Source organism: Emydura macquarii, unplaced genomic scaffold (genome assembly GCF_026122565.2).
Source record: "Emydura macquarii macquarii isolate MOO-44397 ecotype Brisbane River unplaced genomic scaffold, CSIRO-AGI_Emac_v2 contig_1008, whole genome shotgun sequence".
NCBI lineage: Eukaryota > Metazoa > Chordata > Testudines > Chelidae > Emydura > Emydura macquarii.
Window position 1 is genome coordinate 18988 of NW_027131145.1, and position 20294 is coordinate 39281.

Consider the following 20294-nt stretch of genomic DNA (forward strand, 5'->3'; position numbering starts at 1 on the left):
CCTTGGAGAATCTTTAAGTCAGCATGGAAAAGCCAAGCTTGTCTGAGATTATGTTGGCCAAAGCAATGGCCCCAATTTATCGTACTTTGCTGGAGTCCATCTAAATATGTGGTTCTCTCTGATCCTGGGTCCCCTTGCTGTGGGCAGCAGCAAAACTCAAAAACCAGACTGCTCACATGTGGTCCATTTGTCTCTAGATGCAGCCATGCTGTGTCCATATATTTAGGCTTCTTTGGCTTCCAGTGATTTAAAGTCAATGTCTGGTCATTCGATCTTCTGTTGTCTTCCAAGGGCACTCCGGTCATTTTTGCTGCTTGCACCTAGAAAGGCACATGACACAACTCCTGTGCCTCAGTCACGGGAGACATTAACCCCCAGTGGGCAGCAATATAATGTGGGTGGGTAAACTGAGTCACATGTACAGTTCATGCAATTAAGTAAGAATTTGAATGAAGAATAAGAATTAAGTAAGAAATTGAGTAAGACACTAAGCCTTCCTTGGCACAGCTGCCACAGCACGTCACATGTGGCCTCTCCTCGTCCTGGCCCTCATGGATTGAAGGTAATGGAGGCGGTGGACGCTGACGGGTTGTCCGTGGTTGCTCCAGGCCCCCACCAATGCAAGGCTGCTCACTCTGGCCAGCATCGAGCTGGCTTGGGTCCAGGGTCGGGGTGGGCGCTGATCCTTTGCTCCGGCTGGCTTAAGGCTGCTCCTCCACTCTGGCCAGTGCAGGGTTCAAGGCTGTTGTGCCTGACCGGCATGGGGCTCAGGGGGCTAAATCACCACAATATTACTGAAGCCTCACAGACCCTCTCTAATCTTTGGCGCTCCCCAAGGGGGTCCCGCACCCTAGGTTGGGAACCATTGGACTAGATGACCTCTTGAGGTCTCTTCCAACTATTATCTTCTATGATTCTATGATTCTGAGTTCAGTGGTTGGGTGGCAATCCCGAATTGTACAACAACAACACTTACTGATGGCAAAGCAAAGATTCAAATACTTTTCTTACCATGCTTAGCATAATCACCAATGTTCCAACCCCAACGTGAAAGTAGCTGCGGTGGAGAATTAAGGCGGCATGCCTTATGGATACTCACTCCCTGGTCATGGAGACCTAGTGGTGGAAGAGAAGATCTACAAGAGGCCTACCCTGCCTCTGGCACATCTGATGGTCAAGATCTTTAGGTTTAAATGGTGGCCCGGACTGTTATAGGGCCTGGTGACTACCAGAAATATTCATCTAAACACCCAGCCTCCTTTGCCCACTACTGATTTCTTCACCCTATTAACGTGGGGTTGTCTTTATCCTATAGGCCAGTAGATTTTTTATCTCAACTTATTGCCATCTATGTCAATTCATTGCCCAGGCAAGTTTGCAGATGTTCCTATCCTAAAATATAGAAGAGCTGGAGTGAGAGCCTATTCCTGCAGTTACCTGGTATCATTTTATACACCTCCCCCACCTCCAAAACCCTAAATGTAATATTCCTGGTTCCCCAATAACTCAGGGTCACTGTTGGGTAACTCACTTGTGCTAAAGCTCATAGACTTCAAAGCCTTATGCTGACTACGTAGGCCAGTGGTCCTCCAGCTTTGGGGGTCACACCACCCCTTACCAGGTCCACACCCTCCTCAGGAGCCACAGTTGAGAACCAGGGCCAAAGCCACAGTCAGGGGCTGAGAGCCGGGGCCCAAGCTATAGCTGGGGCTGGAGTGGAGGCTGGAGCTGCAGCCATGGGGCCTGAGGCAGGGAATGGGATCAGGAGCCAGGTCCCCAAGCCAGGAATGGGGCCACAGGGCCCAGGGCCAAGAACAGAGCCACAGGGCCGGTATGTGGAGCACTGACGCAGGCTGTGGCCAGGAGCGGGGCCAGGGTATGGGCCACAGGCAGGAGCTGAGGCTTGGGTTGCAGCTGGGGGATGGGGCTGGAGCATAGAGAGGAGCAATGTACGGCTGGCTGGTGCTTCCTCTCCGCCGCTGTGGTGACTGGCCCAGGCCCCATCGTGCCCCCCCAAAGGCCCCCCGCAATCTGGGGACCTCTGCTCTAAGCTAATGTCTTATTGAATGTAGGACTGTATGTTTTTTGTATTACTGGTACTTAAAATATATTTAATCTGACTCGGTGGGCCACTGTATTAAAATTCAAGTTATGTTACTTTGGATTGGATTTATGGGTTCACTGCTTGCATGACTGTAACTCTTAGAAACATGTTTCTGGTGCAAACACTTACATTTACCGGTTAAAAAGTCACCTTTTCTGAATGTGTCCCCAAGGTAGTATACCTGGGAACATTCCAGCCAGTGATCTCCTTTACTTTATTAGTGGGAAATTATTAAAAGTTTTCAGAAGGGCTAGCTGTCAATTTTCTGTTGAAACATTTTTCGTTTGGTTTGCTTTTGGGACAGAAAATTGGGTTTGGGGTTAAATGAAAGCTTTCAAAGCCAGTGTCTGCTTTCCTTGAACATTTTCAGGTTTTCACTGAGATCACAGAAACCTAAAAGCTGAAAATATTTTGCTTTTTGGCTGAATTGTTTGTTTATTGTTTTGGTTTTGGATGAAAATTTCAGTTTCTGGTGACTGAAAAGTTTTGGGTTTGAGTTAGTCAAGAAAATGCTCTTTCGTTTGTATAGAAATTTTCCACAAAAAAAGGAAAACGTTATCTAATCAACTCTAGTTTTCACCGAAATCTAAAAATCAACGTATTTTCTCTTTCAGATCAGTTATGGCTCATTCAATGCCATGCTGAGTGATAAATTCCAGTTCCCTTCTTTCTACCGGATGGTCCCAAATGAGGTGCCTCAATCTCTGGGACTGATCCGGTTAATGCTACATTTACAATGGACCTGTGTTGGCCTCATCGTTTCGGACGATGACAGTGGAGAAAACTTTGTGCAGACTTTGAAGCCGTTGCTCACTAAGAATAGTATCTGTGTTGCCTTCACAGAACAGGCCCCTCATATGCCTTCTCCTTCCATGGTCCAGGTCTTCAGGAAGCAAACAATTAAGTTACAATCCAGTATCTCCCAGGCAAAGGCCGAGGTGATTGTTGTCTATGGCGATACAGATTCTCTATTAGGTTTAAAATTGTTTTTACATGTAAACTATCACTCAGCACCAACACGAATAGGGAAGGTTTGGATCACAACAGCTCAGTGGGATTTCACTTCGTACATCGCTATGAATAGGTGGACTTTAAGACCCTTTCATGGTGCCTTGTCCTTTGCAGTACACACAAAGGAGGTACCAGGATTCCAAGATTTCCTCCGGACCCTCAACCCTTACCGACCCCAAGGAGATATTTTTATTCAGCGGTTTTGGCACAATGTATTCAATTGTTCAATTCCGTCTGTTGGCCTGAGCATAAGTGGAGGGAGAAATTGCTCAGGAAAGGAGGAACTGGCAAGCCTGCCTGGTTCTGATTTTGAAATGAAAATGTCAGGCCAGAGCTACAGTATCTACAACGGTGTCTATGCGGTGGCCCATGCCCTACATGACCTGTACTCATGCAAATCCAAAAAGGAAGCCATGGGGAAGGGATATCTGCCGGAGCTTCAGACTATCCAGCCATGGGAGGTAACGTCTCTCCTTATAGAACTTCATAATTAATGTGCCACCAAGATTTACTGTTTCGTGAGTGTCAACATTTTCGGTAGGATATTTCATCAAATTTACATTATTTATTTATTATTGTTATCACATATACCAGTACAGATCAGGAGCAATTCTACATAAGCCAGTGGAGTCTGACTGGGAAGAAACTATTGTAAGTGGGAATCTAATGAGGCTGATTTTTCAGCATATATATTTTGCATCAAAGCTCGAAGGGGGGTACCAAAGAGGATGGAACTAGGTTGTTCTCACTGGTGGCAGATGGTGGAACTAGGAGCAATGGTCTCAAGTTGCAGTGGGGGAGGTGTAGGTTGGATATTAGGGAAAACTTTTTCCCTAGGAGGGTGGTGAAGCACTGGAATGGGTTACCTAGGGAGGTGGTGGAATCTCCGTCCTTAGACGTTTATAAGGCATGGCTTGACAAAGCCCTGTCTGGGATGATTTAGTTGGGGTTGGTCCTGCTTTGAGCAGGGGCGTTGGATTTGATGACCTCCTGAGGTCCCTTCCAACCCATATTTTTTATGATTCTGAGATTTATTTGCAGAAGTGCTCACTATGTGCCTGGGGCTTCCCAAGCACTTAAGAAATCATTCTGAATGTTCTCTATGAATTGCTTCTCAAGTCAGGACTGAGGGCCAGATTTTTAAAGGTATTTAGGTGCCTGGTGGTATTTTCAAAAGTAACTAGGTGCCTTTTACAAGCACCTACATGCCACTGAATGTTAGGCACCTAGCTGCTTTTGAAAATCTCACTAGGTGACTAAATATTTTTAAAAATCTGGCCTTAAGTACATAATGAGAAGGCTGGTCAAAAATGTTCATTTGCAACTTTTTTTATTTCAACAGAAAATTGTTTTTGTGACTAAGTAACATTTTTTGTGGACAGTGTGTGCTTTTGTCTAAAATTTCCCTGATTCTATTGGAAAACCGAAAATTCCCAAACTGAAAAATGTCAACCAAAAATTGAAAAAAAAGTTGGTTTTCGGAATGTGTCCACTGACACTGTTCAGTTTAGACAATTTTCAGCCAATTTTTTTTTTTTAACGATTTGGAGATTTTTAATAAAAAATCAAAATTGTCCATGGGGAAAAATAATCCCATTTTCTGACCAGATCCACATAAAAAACTTGAACTCTTAAAAATAAGGAGTTTCTTAGTTCCCTGGAGAACACAAAAAGCACAGTGATCCCTTTTCAAAATGAGAAACCTCTCAGTTTTCAGAGTGTTTTAGTTCAGAAATAGCTTCATTTATAAAGTCACTCTGTCCCAGAGAAAATAGAAAACATAAGCTTCCGAAAACAGGAGTTTGTGAGTTGCATTTTGATGGATTCAGCACATTGGCAGTCATTTATCGCATTTTATAACTTCTGCCAATTTCTCTTTCAATCTAGCTCCATCCTTTTTTGAAAAATATTCGATTTAACAACAGTGCTGGGGACGAAGTGTATTTTGATGAGAACGGTGAATCATCAGCTGGATACGATATTTTAAACTGGATTGTCTTCCCCAACGATTCCTTCATCAGAGTAAAAGTGGGCCATGTGGATGCATGGGCCCCTGTAGGCCAAGAGTTCACTATTAACGAGGGGGCCATCGTTTGGAACAGCAGGTTCAATCAGGTGGGGCATCACTGCAGGTTGCAATGTCACAGGGGAACAGGGGAGTGTTACTGTCCTGGCTGTTGGAGATTCCTCTTCCCTGGCAGAGTGAATCCCATTGGGTAACCCTGATCTCCTGTAACAGAGATACACCTCTGGTGCAGGAGGAATTTAAAGGACCAGAAATATAATGTGACACTTGCCATCTTCCTCTGTATAAGGTCAGAGTTCCCTGATCATACTCAGAATGGGTGAAAGTATATTTAGAAGTAGAGCTGGTAAAAAAAAATTCTGGAACAGCTTTCTTTCTTTCTTTCTTTCTTTCTAGGAAAAATTGGGTTTTCAATAAAACAAAAATGTTCACGGATAGCATCTGCTTTCCCAACCACCAATAATGTGCAGATGAAAACGGCAACATTTTAAGTTTTCAGACGTTTTTCAAAATTCTTTAGTTTTCCGATTTGGGGTTTATGTGCAAATCACAACTTCATCAAAAATTTTTGTGAAACCCTCCCCCTAGAAAAAAAAAATCTGACCAGCTTTATTCAAAACGTAGGATAGTAAGCTAGGGAATTTGGCCTCTCAGCTCCCATTAAAATTAATAAGATCTCTTGGGTAGCTTTGAAAATCTCAGCCATAGCATCGAGGTGATTGATTAAATAAAAGGCTATAATTCCTCATTTCTTGTTGAAATCAGTGGGGCTTGATCATGCTCATCTACACAAGGATTTTCAGAACCTTGCAAGATTGAACCCAGATTCACGAACATAAAAGCTAATTTAGGAAGAATGTAGTTGCATACAATTATAATGTTTCCCAATATTTGGTCTCTAATTTTGTGCCTAATTTTCCTCCTCATCTGTATCAGATGCTCTTATCCATGCCAGCATCACCACAGAAGCCTGCAACCATTGATCATTACCAAAAGTAATAATTATGAGAGGTAATATGTACCAATCACTAGTGGTTCTGATTGGAAGTTAGGAGAGTTGGACTCTGTTGCCTTCTCGGGAAGGAAGTGGTTCTGGCTCTGCTAGACCTGAGTAAGGTCCAGGAGTGAAAGTCAGGCAAGCTGGCTTCATCTCCCTAAACCTCAGTTTCACTCTGTGTAATATGAGGATGATGATTTTTTCCTATCATCTGTGAAGTGCTCTGAGATCTTTACATGAAGACTGCTCAGTTCAAACACTATATCATGTCACCAAACCATTGAAATTTCAGAGCTGCCTGTCAGTGCGACAAAACCCTACAATAATTGTATGTCCTACTGTTGTTAACCCACTCCTATTATTTCTGTTCAGACAACACCACGGTCTGTGTGCACCGAGAGCTGCCGTCCTGGATACTTTAGAACAGTTCGCGAGGGGCAGCCGCCTTGCTGCTATAACTGTGCTCCATGCCCGGAAGGGACCATTTCCAACCAGACAGGTAGGTGTCTCCAGAGGAATTTGTGATGTATTGAAGACCGTGTTGGAATTGCAAGCTATCACTTTAAGGTGGGAGGGGAGTTAGCCCTGATCCTGGTGCTGCTGTAAGGAAGTGTGAGTTCTTAGTTAGTCTGCTAGGAGTTGGTCTGCAGTAAGGAGGCAGGAATTCTTCCTCTCTGCTTTAGGGAGCATCCTGTTTTGTCTCTGCCTGGTTTTGGTGCTTGTGTGTTAAAGGTCTGGATGTTAAAAAATAAACTCATCTGACATTGCAACCTTCCTGAAAGTGTATTTTAGATTTGTACCTAACTTCTCTACGTGTATGATTTCAACATAGAATTATCACCCCTTAATAGGATGACCAGATGTCCTGATTTTATAGGGACAGTCCCAATATTTGGGTTTTTTTCATATATAGGTGCTTATTGCTCTCCACCCGTGATTTTTCACACTTGCTATCTGGTCACCCTACCCCTAAAAAAGGGGAAGTCTTGGGGAACTGCACACAGAATTACCTGTGAATAGACTTGATTAAAAAATCTGAATTTCTCTCCAGTGGAAAATTGGGACAAAAGAGTTTAAATATAAAAACATAATGAAAAATTGAATTAAAAAAAAAGTCAAAGTAACCTGAAATGAAATATTTCATTTTGCTTGGAGACCATATTAATCTCTCCATTCTCCTGGTACCTCATAGGCATTATAGTTTAGATGACTTATATCCCCATGCTATCCCATGTGTCAGGCTGCCTTGTTGGACTCTTATTTCCCATGATGCACCACACTCAGCTGCCATAGAAGTCACATATCCATGGTGGATCGTGGAAGATGTAGTCCAGTCTGGGAACCAGAAAATTTATGGTAAATTGAACATTTAGGCTAAATTAACATTTTCCTATGGGATATTTCAAGTTTGTGGAAAACAGATTTTCCATTTAAAAAGATTCTGATGGAAAATATCTGACTACCTCTACCTGGGAATACATTTTGCTATGACTCTGGTCATTTCCCTTCAGGGTTTGCTTTCCCAAAAAATAAATGCATTGGCAGAAAGGATCATGGAAACAGCAAATTTTAATCCAATATTTTAGAATTGCTGCTAAAAAGGAGTTTTGAATAGACAATCCTGAATATTCACAACACTAATGTGATTCTAAGAGTTCCACTCATCCCATCAGCAAACAGAAACAACATGGTGCAACCCATGGTATTGTTAAATCAAAACAGGCAGGTTTTCTGATATCAGATAATTGCAACTTGAATGTATACATCTTGCATTTTGAATATATATAGACTCACTGACTCTAAGGTCAGAAGGGACCGATATGGTAATCTAGTCTCACGTCCTGCACAACGCAGGCAACAGAACCTCACCCACCCACTCCTGTAATAAACCTCTAACCTCTGACTGAGTTATTGATGTCCTCAAATCATGGTTTAAAGACTTTAAGATACAGAGAATTTACCAGCAAGTGAGCTGTGCCCCATGCTACAGAGGAAGGTGAAAACCACCAGATCCTTTGCCAATCTGCCCTGGGGAAAAATTCCTTCCCGATCCGAAATATGGCCATCAGTTAATTCCTGAGCATGTGGGCAAGACTCACCGGCCAGACACCCAAGAAAGAATTCTCTGTAGTAACTCAGAACCCACCCCATCTAACACCTCTTCACAGGCCATTGGCATATCTACCACCAACAGTCAAAGATCAGTCAATTGCCAAACCATCATACCATCCCCTCCATCAATTTATCAAGCTCAGTTTTGAAGCCAACTAGGATTTTTGCCCCCACTGTTCCCCTTGAAAGACTATTTCACTCCTCTGATGGTTAGCAACCTGTGTCTAATTTCAAGTTTAAACTTCCTGATGGCCAGTTTATATCCATTAATTTTTGTTGATCATTGCCACTGAACTTAAATAATTCCTCTCCCTCCCTGGTATTTATTCCTCTGATGTATTCATAGAAAGCAATCATATCTCCCCTCAACATTCTTGTGGCTAGGCTAAACAAGCCAAGCTCTTTGAGTCTCCTCTCATAAGGCAGGTTTTCCATTCCACGGATCATCCTAGCAGCTCTTCCCTGCACCTGTTCCAGTTTGAATTCATAATTCTTAAACTTGGGGGACCAGAACTGCACCCAGTATTCCAGATGAGGTCTGACCAGCACCTTGTATAACAGTACTAACACCTCCCTATCTCTACTGGAAATATCTCTTCTGATGCATTCAAGGACCAAATTAGGTTTTTTCACGGCCACAGCACATTGGTGGCTCATAGTCATCCTGTGATCAACCAATACGCCCAGGTCCTTCTCCTCCTCTGTTACTTACAAGTGATGTGACCACAGCTTACAGCAGAAATTCTTGTTATTAGTCCCCAAATGCATGACTTTGCACTTTTCACTATTTAATTTCATACTATTTCTATTACTCCAGTTTACAAGGTCATCCAGATCTTCCTGTATAATATCCCGATTCTGCTCTGTATTGGCAACACCTCCCAACTTTGTGTCACCCACAAACTTTATTAGTACATTCCCACTTTTTGGGCCAAGATCAATAATAAAAAGGTTAAATAAAAATGGTCCCAAAACCGATCCCTGAACACCTTTTAGTATGACCCATTGTAGTCTCCCTTTTAACCAGTTCCTTATCCATCTTTCAATTTTCATATTAATCCCCATGTTTTCCAATTTAACTAATAATTCCCCATGTGGAACTGTATCAAATACCTCACTGAAAAGTAAATTAGGTAAATTAGATCGATCCACTGCATTCTCTTTGTCTAAAACATCTGTTATCTTCTCAAAAAAGTAGATCCGGTTGGTCTGGCATGATCTACCTTTTGTAAAGCTAAGTTTTATTTTATCCCATTGTCGTGGAAAAGAATCACACTGCTACATTTTAGAGTTGGATCGGGTGCAGCTTTAATTGTGACACATACAATCACATAACCATAGCTATGGGGAATGCTATAGCCATAGGGAAAACCCAGGTGGCTATAGGGAAGTCAAGCAGCATGTCTGGATGCTGAGCAAATGTACTTCAACTGGTTAACAGATACAAAAGACTTATATAGGGGTTGCTTAGGTTCATTTACATGTTGATCGTATAGTGGAATTTGATTAACAGTTTATACTTAACAAGGTAGACAATCTCAATGCATAGTGGGCACACCAGGTGCCCTCACAGAGACGCCCAATGAGTCACTTGAGTATACAATGGTGTGAGTCTCTGTGGGGCCAGTAAGACAAAGGGACAAGTACTGGTACTTATCAAACAGGTGAAGTCTGTTCAGACTTCAATTAAGGCTCATAATAGAGACTTGCCTCTCGGGTATGGTTCAGAGACCTCCTGTGTGACTTTAACATCTTTATCCTAATTTCAGTTGAGGCATTCTGTTACTGGTTTAGCCTGGGCCTTCTATTTCAGTTTCAGGCTACAACTTCAGGCCAGGCCTTCCATGATCAGTTTCAGGCCAAGCATTCTATTAATAAATGTAATGCTTATTTCTTTGATTCCACAATCCTCCCTTTTGTACTTCCAGTACAACATAAAAAGACTTTGATTTGAAAGGGCATAAGCATCTGTGGCCTCTCTTATCCATTACTACTGGGGGAATTACAACAAAATTGAAACAAAACATTTGCTAAACACACTTAGGTTTGCCTGTTCCACAGAGCCATTTTCTGTAGTTCAGGTTCAAGCACTTGTCCTGCTATAAATTGTACTTCCACACACCCTCACTCTCATCTAAAGAGTGGTCCAGGCACCTACCCTTCCCGCACACTGACCAGTGGGGCATCGGTCCAGGAGGCCCAGGCTCCAGGTTGGTCCGATGCCTTATCCACTGGGCATGCTACGGGGAGGCAAGGGAGGCGGTTGTCTGCTTGGACAATCATACCCAAAACTACAGGCATGGTCTTCGAGGAGAGATTGGGATAATGCATGGTTATACATTATTATAAGGCAAAACATTAGAACTATGTACATATTCAGGTTGCATTACACCAAACGAGATTAACAGGCAGTCAAGACAGTTAGAATGTAAGGTCTTCTTGGAGGGTTTTGAACTTTCACAGCAAAACAAAATGTCCATTAATTGCTGGGTTTCTTGGTTGTTTTCTTCTTTTGACGGTAGAGTCTGCTTACAATTGAAGCATGAATCCAGTTAAGGTATCTTTGATATTGCACCGCAGTGTTAGTGGTTAGCAGCACTAAATAAGGTCCTTTACACCGAGGTTGCAACACATTCTGTTGTTGGTGGACCTTTACACAGACCCAATTGCCAGATTGGAGGGAGTGGTACAGTTCTGTTGCAGGTGCTGGAAGGGCTTCTTGAACCTGTGAGTAGATAGACTTAACACACTTCATTAATAATTTACAATAGTTCAGTATCACATCATCAGTTAAGTGCAGATCCAATCCTTGTGAGTCTAGGGGTGATCTCATGGATCTGGCCATAAGGATCTCATGTGGAGGTAGTCCGTTTTCTGTTGACAGTATTTCTAAGATACATGAGAGCCATGGGTAAGCCATTTGGCCACTTTAAGCTGGTTTCTGCACATAGGTTTTGAATGACTTGTTCTGTGGAGTGGGTTTCTTTATCGCTGTCCAGGATGAGGGGTAACCCAAACCTAGGTATAAATTCTTTCAATAGTTTCTTGGCAACAGCTACTCACATCTGCTTGCTTACAAGAACATGCTTTTACCCATACTTGAAAACATATCAATGATGATTAACACATATTCAAAATAGGCATTTGGACAAAATCCATTTGCAAGTTCACAAAGGGTCCCCATGGAGGGGGTGAAATTCACAAAGGGACGCTAGGCAAATAGGGAAAGATTCAGGAAAAAGAAAACAGGAAAACTTCGGGGCAACCCAATCATGATCAAATCAAATCATGATGACACAAAATCAAAAAAATCAAACCACCAAAAATCATGAAATCACACGATGAAATCAAATCATGATAACATCCGACATCCCCCCTTGGCTCGTGTGAGACACAGAGTGAGTCGCACGGGCAAGGTATGCAAGATATTACAATATAACAGTGTAGGGGTCTGCTGGGCTTACCCTATGGACTTGTGGCTTCTAACTTAGCGTATATTTCTTATTTAATAGCACATGGCACATATGCTAACTTAACCAAATACAACTTAACTAAAACAATTAACAATGAGTGAAGTATAATAGACATTATCCCTGAAGAGGTGGGGGACCATCCAGTACAAACATTATACCCATGATATGCAGTAAGCTTTGTTAGACTGGCAGTGAGAGGTGTACTGTCCCCTTGGATTTGTGGTATACAGAACACTTACATTGCATTGGCATTTATTTACAGGGGTTTGCTAGTACTCTCATTTTTTTCATGATGTTACACAAATACACCGCTCTTTGTATAGGACTTTTTGTGTCATTTTTCTAAATTATTCCAAATACATTTTTCCACTGTGGCAGTTCTGTTGCATGGTTCTATGGAGGAAGGTATGGATAGGCAGACCCATTTATGGGGTTTACATGCACTACAGCCCCTGGTATCCAATAGTTTTCTCTCTCCCAGCCCACTGACTTATAACCCAGGATAACCCAAAGGATCCTATGGCCAATTTTGGTAAGGGACTTACTTTCCAAACTACCTCCATAGATTGCTGGTGGGCAATTCTTGCAAATATCTAATTTGACACTTTGAGGCACAATAACCATGACTTTGTGCCCATTCCATTTGGCAGTGCAGCTGGTTCTGCAAATTAGGATGTACAGGCACTCTTGTAAAACAGTCAAATTCATTTTAAGCAGTACTAGTTTCACAGAAGAATAAAAGGTATACATCACCTTTAACTGGTTAGATCTAAGTTTACAGAGCATTAGGGCTGAAAGGAAAAAGCCTTTCATACTCAGTTTGCCTAGAGTTAGATGGCTGCTGTAGTCATGGAGTGAAAGCGGGGAGGGGAGACAGACTGCTTGCTGTAATGTGATCTCTGAGGAGTTGAGTTGGGGTGGGAAAACTCCCTTCTCACAGCAAAACTCAAAAAGTAAAGAGATAAGACAGCCTCGGATGATTAGATAAGTAGCTCAGTGACTGAATTCAGGTTAGGTTCTGCAGGGATTTTACAAGTGAAGCAAACTTTAAGATTCATTGTCTACCATACCCTGCCATTTCAAAAAGGCTTGTTGTTTGGTTGCGAGTAGTAGGAAGCGAAGGCAAACAACAACAACAAAAATTTGCTTAGATTGGGGATTGGGATAGATAGGAAAGCCCAACAAATAGATAGCAGCTGCAGGAAAGCATGACAAATTAGTAGCCAGATTAGGGATGACAGAAAAACTGCAGCATAAACTGCTTGCAGATCTTGCACAAATTAGAATTTGAGGTACCTGTGCCAACAGTTCCTTTTGCAATTAGGAAGTGAGGGCTTTGGCACCTCTATGATCAGAATTTGTAACAAGGCTACTAGTGAATGTAGGCACTTGAAATTTAAAATCACATTCTTTAATTGGTACCAAAAACATTTAATTTCAGGATCTCTTTTCCTACTAACTTCATTGATTTACAGTGCTTCCTGATTCCTTTCTGCTTAATGCCGTACCTTCAATACCAAACACAATAATAATAGTAACAAGACAAAATATAAAACACAACACAACATAACAATGTTAGTAATCAAGACAAAACATAAACACACAACACAACCCTTGTTGCAACACTAGATCCATGGTTTTGTTCTCAGCTGTTTTACTGGTACCAGTCTTTTTTCCATAGTCCTGAAAGATAAAAGAACACTTTTTCTACCCCTTGGGGGGGGCGGTGAATTATTGCTTAGAATATACATTTGTACACAAATTACATTTCCTTTTATGCATTTGGAGGCAGTTAAGTTCCAATGGAAATCCTTTTTTTTTTTTTTTTTTTTTTCTCCAGTTAATGATTTAAACTAAATCACCCATATTTGACTAATTTCAGTTAGGTTTATTTACAGACCATTCCTGTAGGAGAAGGGCCCATTTTCCTTCAGAATGGCTGCAACAAAACCAAGAATTTATTTTTCTATAACAATTTTACAACTTTTAACTGTTTCATTTCCTCCAGCTTTTTTATAGGGTTAATCTTTTACTCTTTTCCTGCTTTTGCTTACAATTCTTGGCAGCAGGCTTATCTTGCTTTACACACACATTTATTTCCAAAACATCAAGTTTGGGTCTTTGGGCTTTATATCTGGGAGATTCTTAATAAGCCCCTTATTTCCTCTGTACTGAGAGGAGTATACTTATGAACATGCTGAGCTGTTTTCCATTTAAAATCAGTGTATTCCTCCTGTTGCATGATAGCAGTACTGTGATGTGCAGAGGAGTTACACTCTTTCAGTTTAACCCTTAAAGCACTGTTCTCAGTTTGGAGTTTCTTCAATTTATAGTTCAGATTTGCCTTTTTCTAGCTTTTCTTTTTACAGTAAAGTATCACAACTCTTTTTCCTAGCTTTTCTTTAGTCTGACCAGACCACCACAACAAACTGTCTTTTACACATACCCATCCATCCATCTTTTACCATAGGTTTCTGAACCTTTGCATGTTTTTGTCCTTTAGAAATGTAATGATCTTTTCCTCCCCTTGAGGACATCATTGAAGCACCCTGGGGCAATTCTTAAGACATTGTCACCCAGTTTCCCAAACTCATTCAAATGTGACAACCCTGGCAGTGCAGCTGCCTGGTGCTGCAAGAATACTTTGTTAATTGCACAGTGGATTTCTAATGTGCTTTTGATCTGGGACAGTTACTAAGCCTGGTTTTAAGTTTTTCAGTAGGCAGGCAGGCTCCTGCATTGTTGAAATTTACAAGTAGGGGATTCAACAGGCAAGCACTCTAGCTTGTGCTGCTGAAACTGACAAATAGGGATTTCAACAGCCCCCCACACAGACTCCTTGCGCTGTTGAAACTGACAAAGTTTCCTTGGGTGTGCACCCCCGGTATTCACAACAACAATGGCATGCTTACTGTTCTCCCCTTACATTTTTAATATTACCCAAATAGCAAATATCACAGGATCTATTTTCCTTCTAGGGGATAAGGCAACAAGCCACCTTTATTGGGAATACAGAAACCTAGTAAATAGTATTAATAGGAAAAGTATTAACACTGTAACAACCTTAATATAGTTCTTTACTTAGGGAAACAGTATTACCAATGTAACACTCAAGAAAACAGCATTAATACTGTATCAACAACAGAGACACATGTTTCAATCGGTACCTTCATTCACACTCACACATTCTGATAGGCATACACAGACAGAGATAGAGACAGACAAACATTCATAGGGGTCTTACAGATGTTAGACCCAAACCTCCTTCCATTGCTGTTTTAATTTTTACTGGGAGGCTTTGAGATTTCAAGTTTGTGACTTTTTGAAGCTTTATTATACTAATTCAAAAAATGCATTTTATAACTGGGGCCCTCAGGATTCTGGAGACTCTAGCACTTTTCTTAAATGCATTATCTTATCCAAATCAAGTGTTTTCACATCGGGGAATTGCCTGGCCAGGTCATTCTTGGTGTAAGAATGCCAATTTGCTAGAAACTTGCAAGTTCAGGGAGCTTAATGCATACTAGATAATACACTGGGGTTCCCTTTGGGGGACCTGACACTTGCCTAGATTGTCCTGTTCCCCTTATCACACACACTCACACACATACACAGGAATGGCTTATTGAGGGATCCACACCGCTTCAATTCAGCCCGCAACACAGCTGGGGTGAAATGAACCCGATGATGGAACGCTTATTTAGCGGGAGGGGGTTAGGAAAGGAGACAAGACACAGAAGGGGTCTTCCAAAGTCACAGGAGTCCATTTGGACAACGGATCTAAGGAAGCTCATGAATTGAAGGGGAAAGGGATAGCCTCTTCGGCTGCAAAACACTCCGCCTGTCCGTTGGGTCACTAGGTTCAGGCAAGCCCCCTTGCAATTGACTCTCACCGGTCACTGCCAACAAGGCTAGCGGTGGAATCAGGGCGGCTAGAACTTGCCTTAGTCCAAGACCTGGTCAACGGCTCATTTAGCTAAACACAATCATTCGGGTCTCACACATTAATTTCCCACCCTCTGAAGTTTCCTGGGTGAAATGCTTAAACTTATTACAGGGAAGAACCAGCCCTCCACTGACAGAAACTTAAACTTGCTAAGGCGAAAATTCCCATCCTTAGCTGACAGAAGAGAAAATATAAATCTATGTAGCTTCAGTTTATAAAGAGAAGGAAAGGAAGAACCCAATCCTGCCAAGGTGAAGATTTCTACCTTCAGCTGGCAGTGAAATCAAAAACCTACCAGGCAGAGGACATGATCCTTAGCCCGTAGTCTGCCGGGACCCGTGTAACCTGCAGTAAAACCTAAACCTGCCGGGGTGTGGATCTAACAGTGTCCACAGCCCGCAGTCTGCCGGGGTAAGGATCTAATAGTGTCCTTCAGCCCGTAAAACCTGCAGTAAACCTGCCAGGGGGACTAATATCCTCAGCCTGCAGTACCTGACGGGGAGCGTCCTCGACCCGCAGTAAAACCTGCCGGGGTGGAAACTTGCATTTCCAGCCCGCAGTACCTGTCGAGGTGGAGACTTGCGTCTCCAGCTCACAGTACCTGACGGGGTAAAGCCTTTCATCTTTAGCCCGCAGTAAAACCTGCCGGGGTAGAGACTTGTGTCTCCAGCCCGCAGTACCTGGTGCGCTTTCCAGTATCACAATAACCCAAGTGGGGGAGACCTAATGTCTGCAGCCCACAATAAACCAGGTGATCACAATAAACCAAGTGGGGAGACTTAAGGTCTGCAGCCCACAATAAACCAGGTGACCACTTCAGTTACATACAGACAAAACAGATAGACACAGACAATTTAAAGCTTACCCCGATCCTTAAAGTTCGGATCTCGCTTGGCTGTTCTCAAATAGGAAGCCTATGGACAGCCCTCCTTCAAGACCCCAAATAGAGATTTAAAAGGTCTCTTACCTTTGAATGGCGCCGAGGGGGTTGAAGGGGAGCGATCCATGGTCCTTCCTGGGTGAGTCCAGCACTTGGAGATCCGAGTCACGGCACCAAATTGTCGTGGAAAAGAATCACACTGCTACATTTTAGAGTTGGATCGGGTGCAGCTTTAATTGTGACACACACAATCACATAACCATAGCTATGGGGAATACTATAGCCATAGGGAAAACCCAGGTGGCTATAGGGAAGTCAAGCAGCATGTCTGGATGCTGAGCAAATGTACTTCAACTGGTTAACAGATACAAAAGACTTATATAGGGGTTGCTTAGGTTCATTTACATGTTGATCGTATAGTGGAATTTGATTAACAGTTTATACTTAACAAGGTAGACAATCACAATGCATAGTGGGCACACCAGGTGCCCTCACAGAGACGCCCAATGAGTCACTTGAGTATACAATGGTGTGAGTCTCTGTGGGGCCAGTAAGACAAAGGGACAAGTACTGGTACTTATCAAACAGGTGAAGTCTGTTCAGACTTCAATTAAGGCTCATAACAGAGACTTGCCTCTCGGGTGTGGTTCAGAGACCTCCTGTGTGACTTTAACATCTTTATCCTAATTTCAGTTGAGGCATTCTGTTACTGGTTTAGCCTGGGCCTTCTATTTCAGTTTCAGGCTACAACTTCAGGCCAGGCCTTCCATGATCAGTTTCAGGCCAAGCATTCTATTAATAAATGTAATGCTTATTTCTTTGATTCCACACCATTTACTGTTAACTACTTGTCCTTTCTCGATGTCCTTAACTACCTTCTCTTTCAAAAATTTTTCCAAATCCTTGCATACTACTCAGGTCAAACTAACAGGCCTGTAGTTGCCCAGATTACTTAAAAATAAGAACTATGTTAGCAATTCTCCAGTCATATGGTGCAGCTCCTGAGTTTACAGATTCATTAAAAATCCTTGCTAATGGGCTTGCAATTTGCTAATTGCTTGCAATTTTATTTTCTAGTTCCTTTAATATTCTTGTATACACAGCACATACCCTTCAATACTTGTCTACTAGTCATGACTACCATTCCACCATGTATCTGTTAGCCCTATAATATCTGGTTTCACTTTCTTCACCAGTAACTCTAGTTGCTCCATTTTGTTACCCAGGCTCCTTGCATTGGTATACAAACATCTTAATTTTTGCTGTTTGGCTTTGCTCACGTTCCTTACCTGATTTTGCAAAGTCATTCTACTGCCAGTATTGCCTATTAGACTAGTATCTACACTGCCCTTCCTCTTAATGTCCATTCTTCTCCCCAATTCTGTGTCCTTTCTTACTTCATTTCCCTCCCTCTCAATGCTAAAATCAGGCGTGGAGATTAGCTGGGCATCCCCCAACCATCTCCCCCAACTCCTTGGTTTAAAGCTCTCTTACTCAGTTGCGCCAGCCTCCATACTATGTAATATCCAGCTGTAAATACTTATTTTCAATGTGGTTCATCTTTTCTGTAAGAGCTGAATAGGTGAAATTTATCCCCAGCATCATTTCATTGATTTAAGTGGAGTTACACTATCTATCTATCTATCTATCTATCTATCTATCTTAACACAATAATCACTGGAGTATCCCTTTCTCTGATGTCATTCCCTCTTAATCACCTAATAGGTAGGGAATGGTTTATTTAATTTGGTTGGACACTGGCTAAACTGATTTATGTGATGGAAACATTATGTTGTGTTTGAGATAAGGAGACATGATTTTGTTTCTTTCAGACGCCGATCATTGAGATATGTGCCCAGAACATCAGGATCCAAACAGGGACCAAGATAAATGCATCCCTAAGACTGCAAACTTCCTTTCCTATGAAGAACCTTTGGGATTTGTTTTGGCTTCTTTTGCTTTTTTATTTTCTCTTCTCACAGTCTGCATGCTAGGAATGTTTATTAAGCACCGGGACACTCCCATAGTGAGGGCCAACAACCGGGATCTCACCTACATTCTTCTCACCTCCCTCCTGCTCTGCTTCCTCTGCACCTTGATATTCATTGGCCGGCCTGGGCAGGTGACCTGCCTTCTCCGACAAACAGCTTTTGGTATCATCTTCTCTGTCTCCGTTTCTTCCGTGCTGGCAAAAACCATCACTGTGGTTCTGGCCTTCAAGGCCACAAAGCCAGGAGCCAGGATGAGGAAGTGGATGGGGAAAAGACTGGCCAGCTCTGTCGTCATTTCCTGTTCTCTTGTCCAAGTTGGGATCTGCACTGTCTGGCTGGGAACAACTCCGCCCTTCCCCAAGTTGGACATGAAATCAGAGACTGGACAGATCTTAGTGCAATGCAATGAGGGCTCAGACATAGCCTTCTACTGTGTCCTGGGCTACACAGGCTTTCTGGCCCTTGTCAGCTTCACGGTTGCTTTCCTAGCCCGGAATCTGCCTGATACTTTCAATGAGGCCAAGTTCATCACCTTCAGCATGCTGGTGTTCTGCAGCGTCTGGGTGTCCTTCATCCCCACTTACCTGAGCACCAAGGGGAAATACATGGTAGCTGTGGAGATCTTCTCCATCTTGGCCTCCAGCGCTGGGCTACTGGGCTGCATCTTTGTCCCCAAGTGCTACATCATTGTGCTGAGGCCTGACCTGAACAAGAGGGAGCAGCTAGTCAGGAAACCCAAATCCGGGACCCAAGAATGATGAAATTTTGCTCTTTTGATGATATTTTTCCATTTAACTCACTGATTTTGTCTGGGTGAATTTGGCCCTGTCTGTTACAGACCCCCAGCCAGCCCCAAATGCTAAAATTTATTAGAATATTTAAAAAAATCATTAATTTGTGGGTGTTTCTAAGTGACATCTTATGCTCTGGGTTTTCAGTAACTCAACTCATAGATCCTACGGCCAGAAGGCATCATTGTGACCATCTACTCTGACCTTCTGTAGATCACAGGCCAAGGAATGTCCCCAAAATAATTTGAACTAGAACATATCTTTAAAAGGAAAATTCAATCTTCCTGTAATTTCTGGGGTTACTCTGTACCGCAAACCCTTATGGGGCCAGCAATGTGCTCAATGTACCATGTTTTGGAGACAAAGTACGCCCTTCAGCATCTAGGCCTTGGAGGTGCTAGCCCTGGTGGGTCCTAGTAACCCCTCAGACACTGGGCTAAGTGAAAGGGTGTTTTCCTGGGGGCGACAGGAAAAGGGAATGTTGGAGATTCTGTAGACACAGGGGTTCAGATTTCAAACTGAGCAATAGCCATTCTTGTTTGGGTACCTGGCAGTGCAATTGGGAGTCAAGGATCTTCAGAGCTAATGCCCGGGGGGGGTCCTTTCCAGTCCATTCTCTATTCAAGCAAATAAATATCTGCAGGTTTCCAAGCCAGGCTCAGTTACTGACTCTCATTGGAGCCCTTCTGTATTGAGTCCCTGCCCAGCCGTTAATGATCTGAGGGACCTCAGGAGGTATCTAGTCCAACCCCCTGCTCAAAGCAGGACTAACCTCAGCTAAATCATCCCAGCCAGGGCTTTGTCAAGCCGCAGCTTAAAAACCTGTAAAGATGGAGATTCCACCACCTCCTTAGGTAACCCATTCCAGTGCTTCACCACCCTCCTAGTGAAAATGTTTTTCCTAATATCCAACCTAGACCTCCCCCACTGTAAATTGAGACCATTGCTCCTTGTTCTGTCATC

The 20294-nt window shown here is 42.6% G+C and overlaps 1 protein-coding gene across 1 annotated transcript in view; it reads left to right on the forward strand.

Annotated features, from left to right (window-relative positions):
• The window catches only part of LOC137150680 (vomeronasal type-2 receptor 26-like), a gene marked incomplete at its 5' end in the record, with an annotated part of 32983 nt that extends 13608 nt beyond the window's left edge, over nt 1-19375 (forward strand). Inside the window, 3 exon segments of the mRNA XM_067544657.1 lie at nt 5003-5230; nt 6511-6637; nt 18382-19375. Coding sequence (XP_067400758.1) covers nt 5003-5230; nt 6511-6637; nt 18382-19298 — 1272 coding nt within the window.
• Nucleotides 19376-20294: the final 919 nt, after the last annotated feature.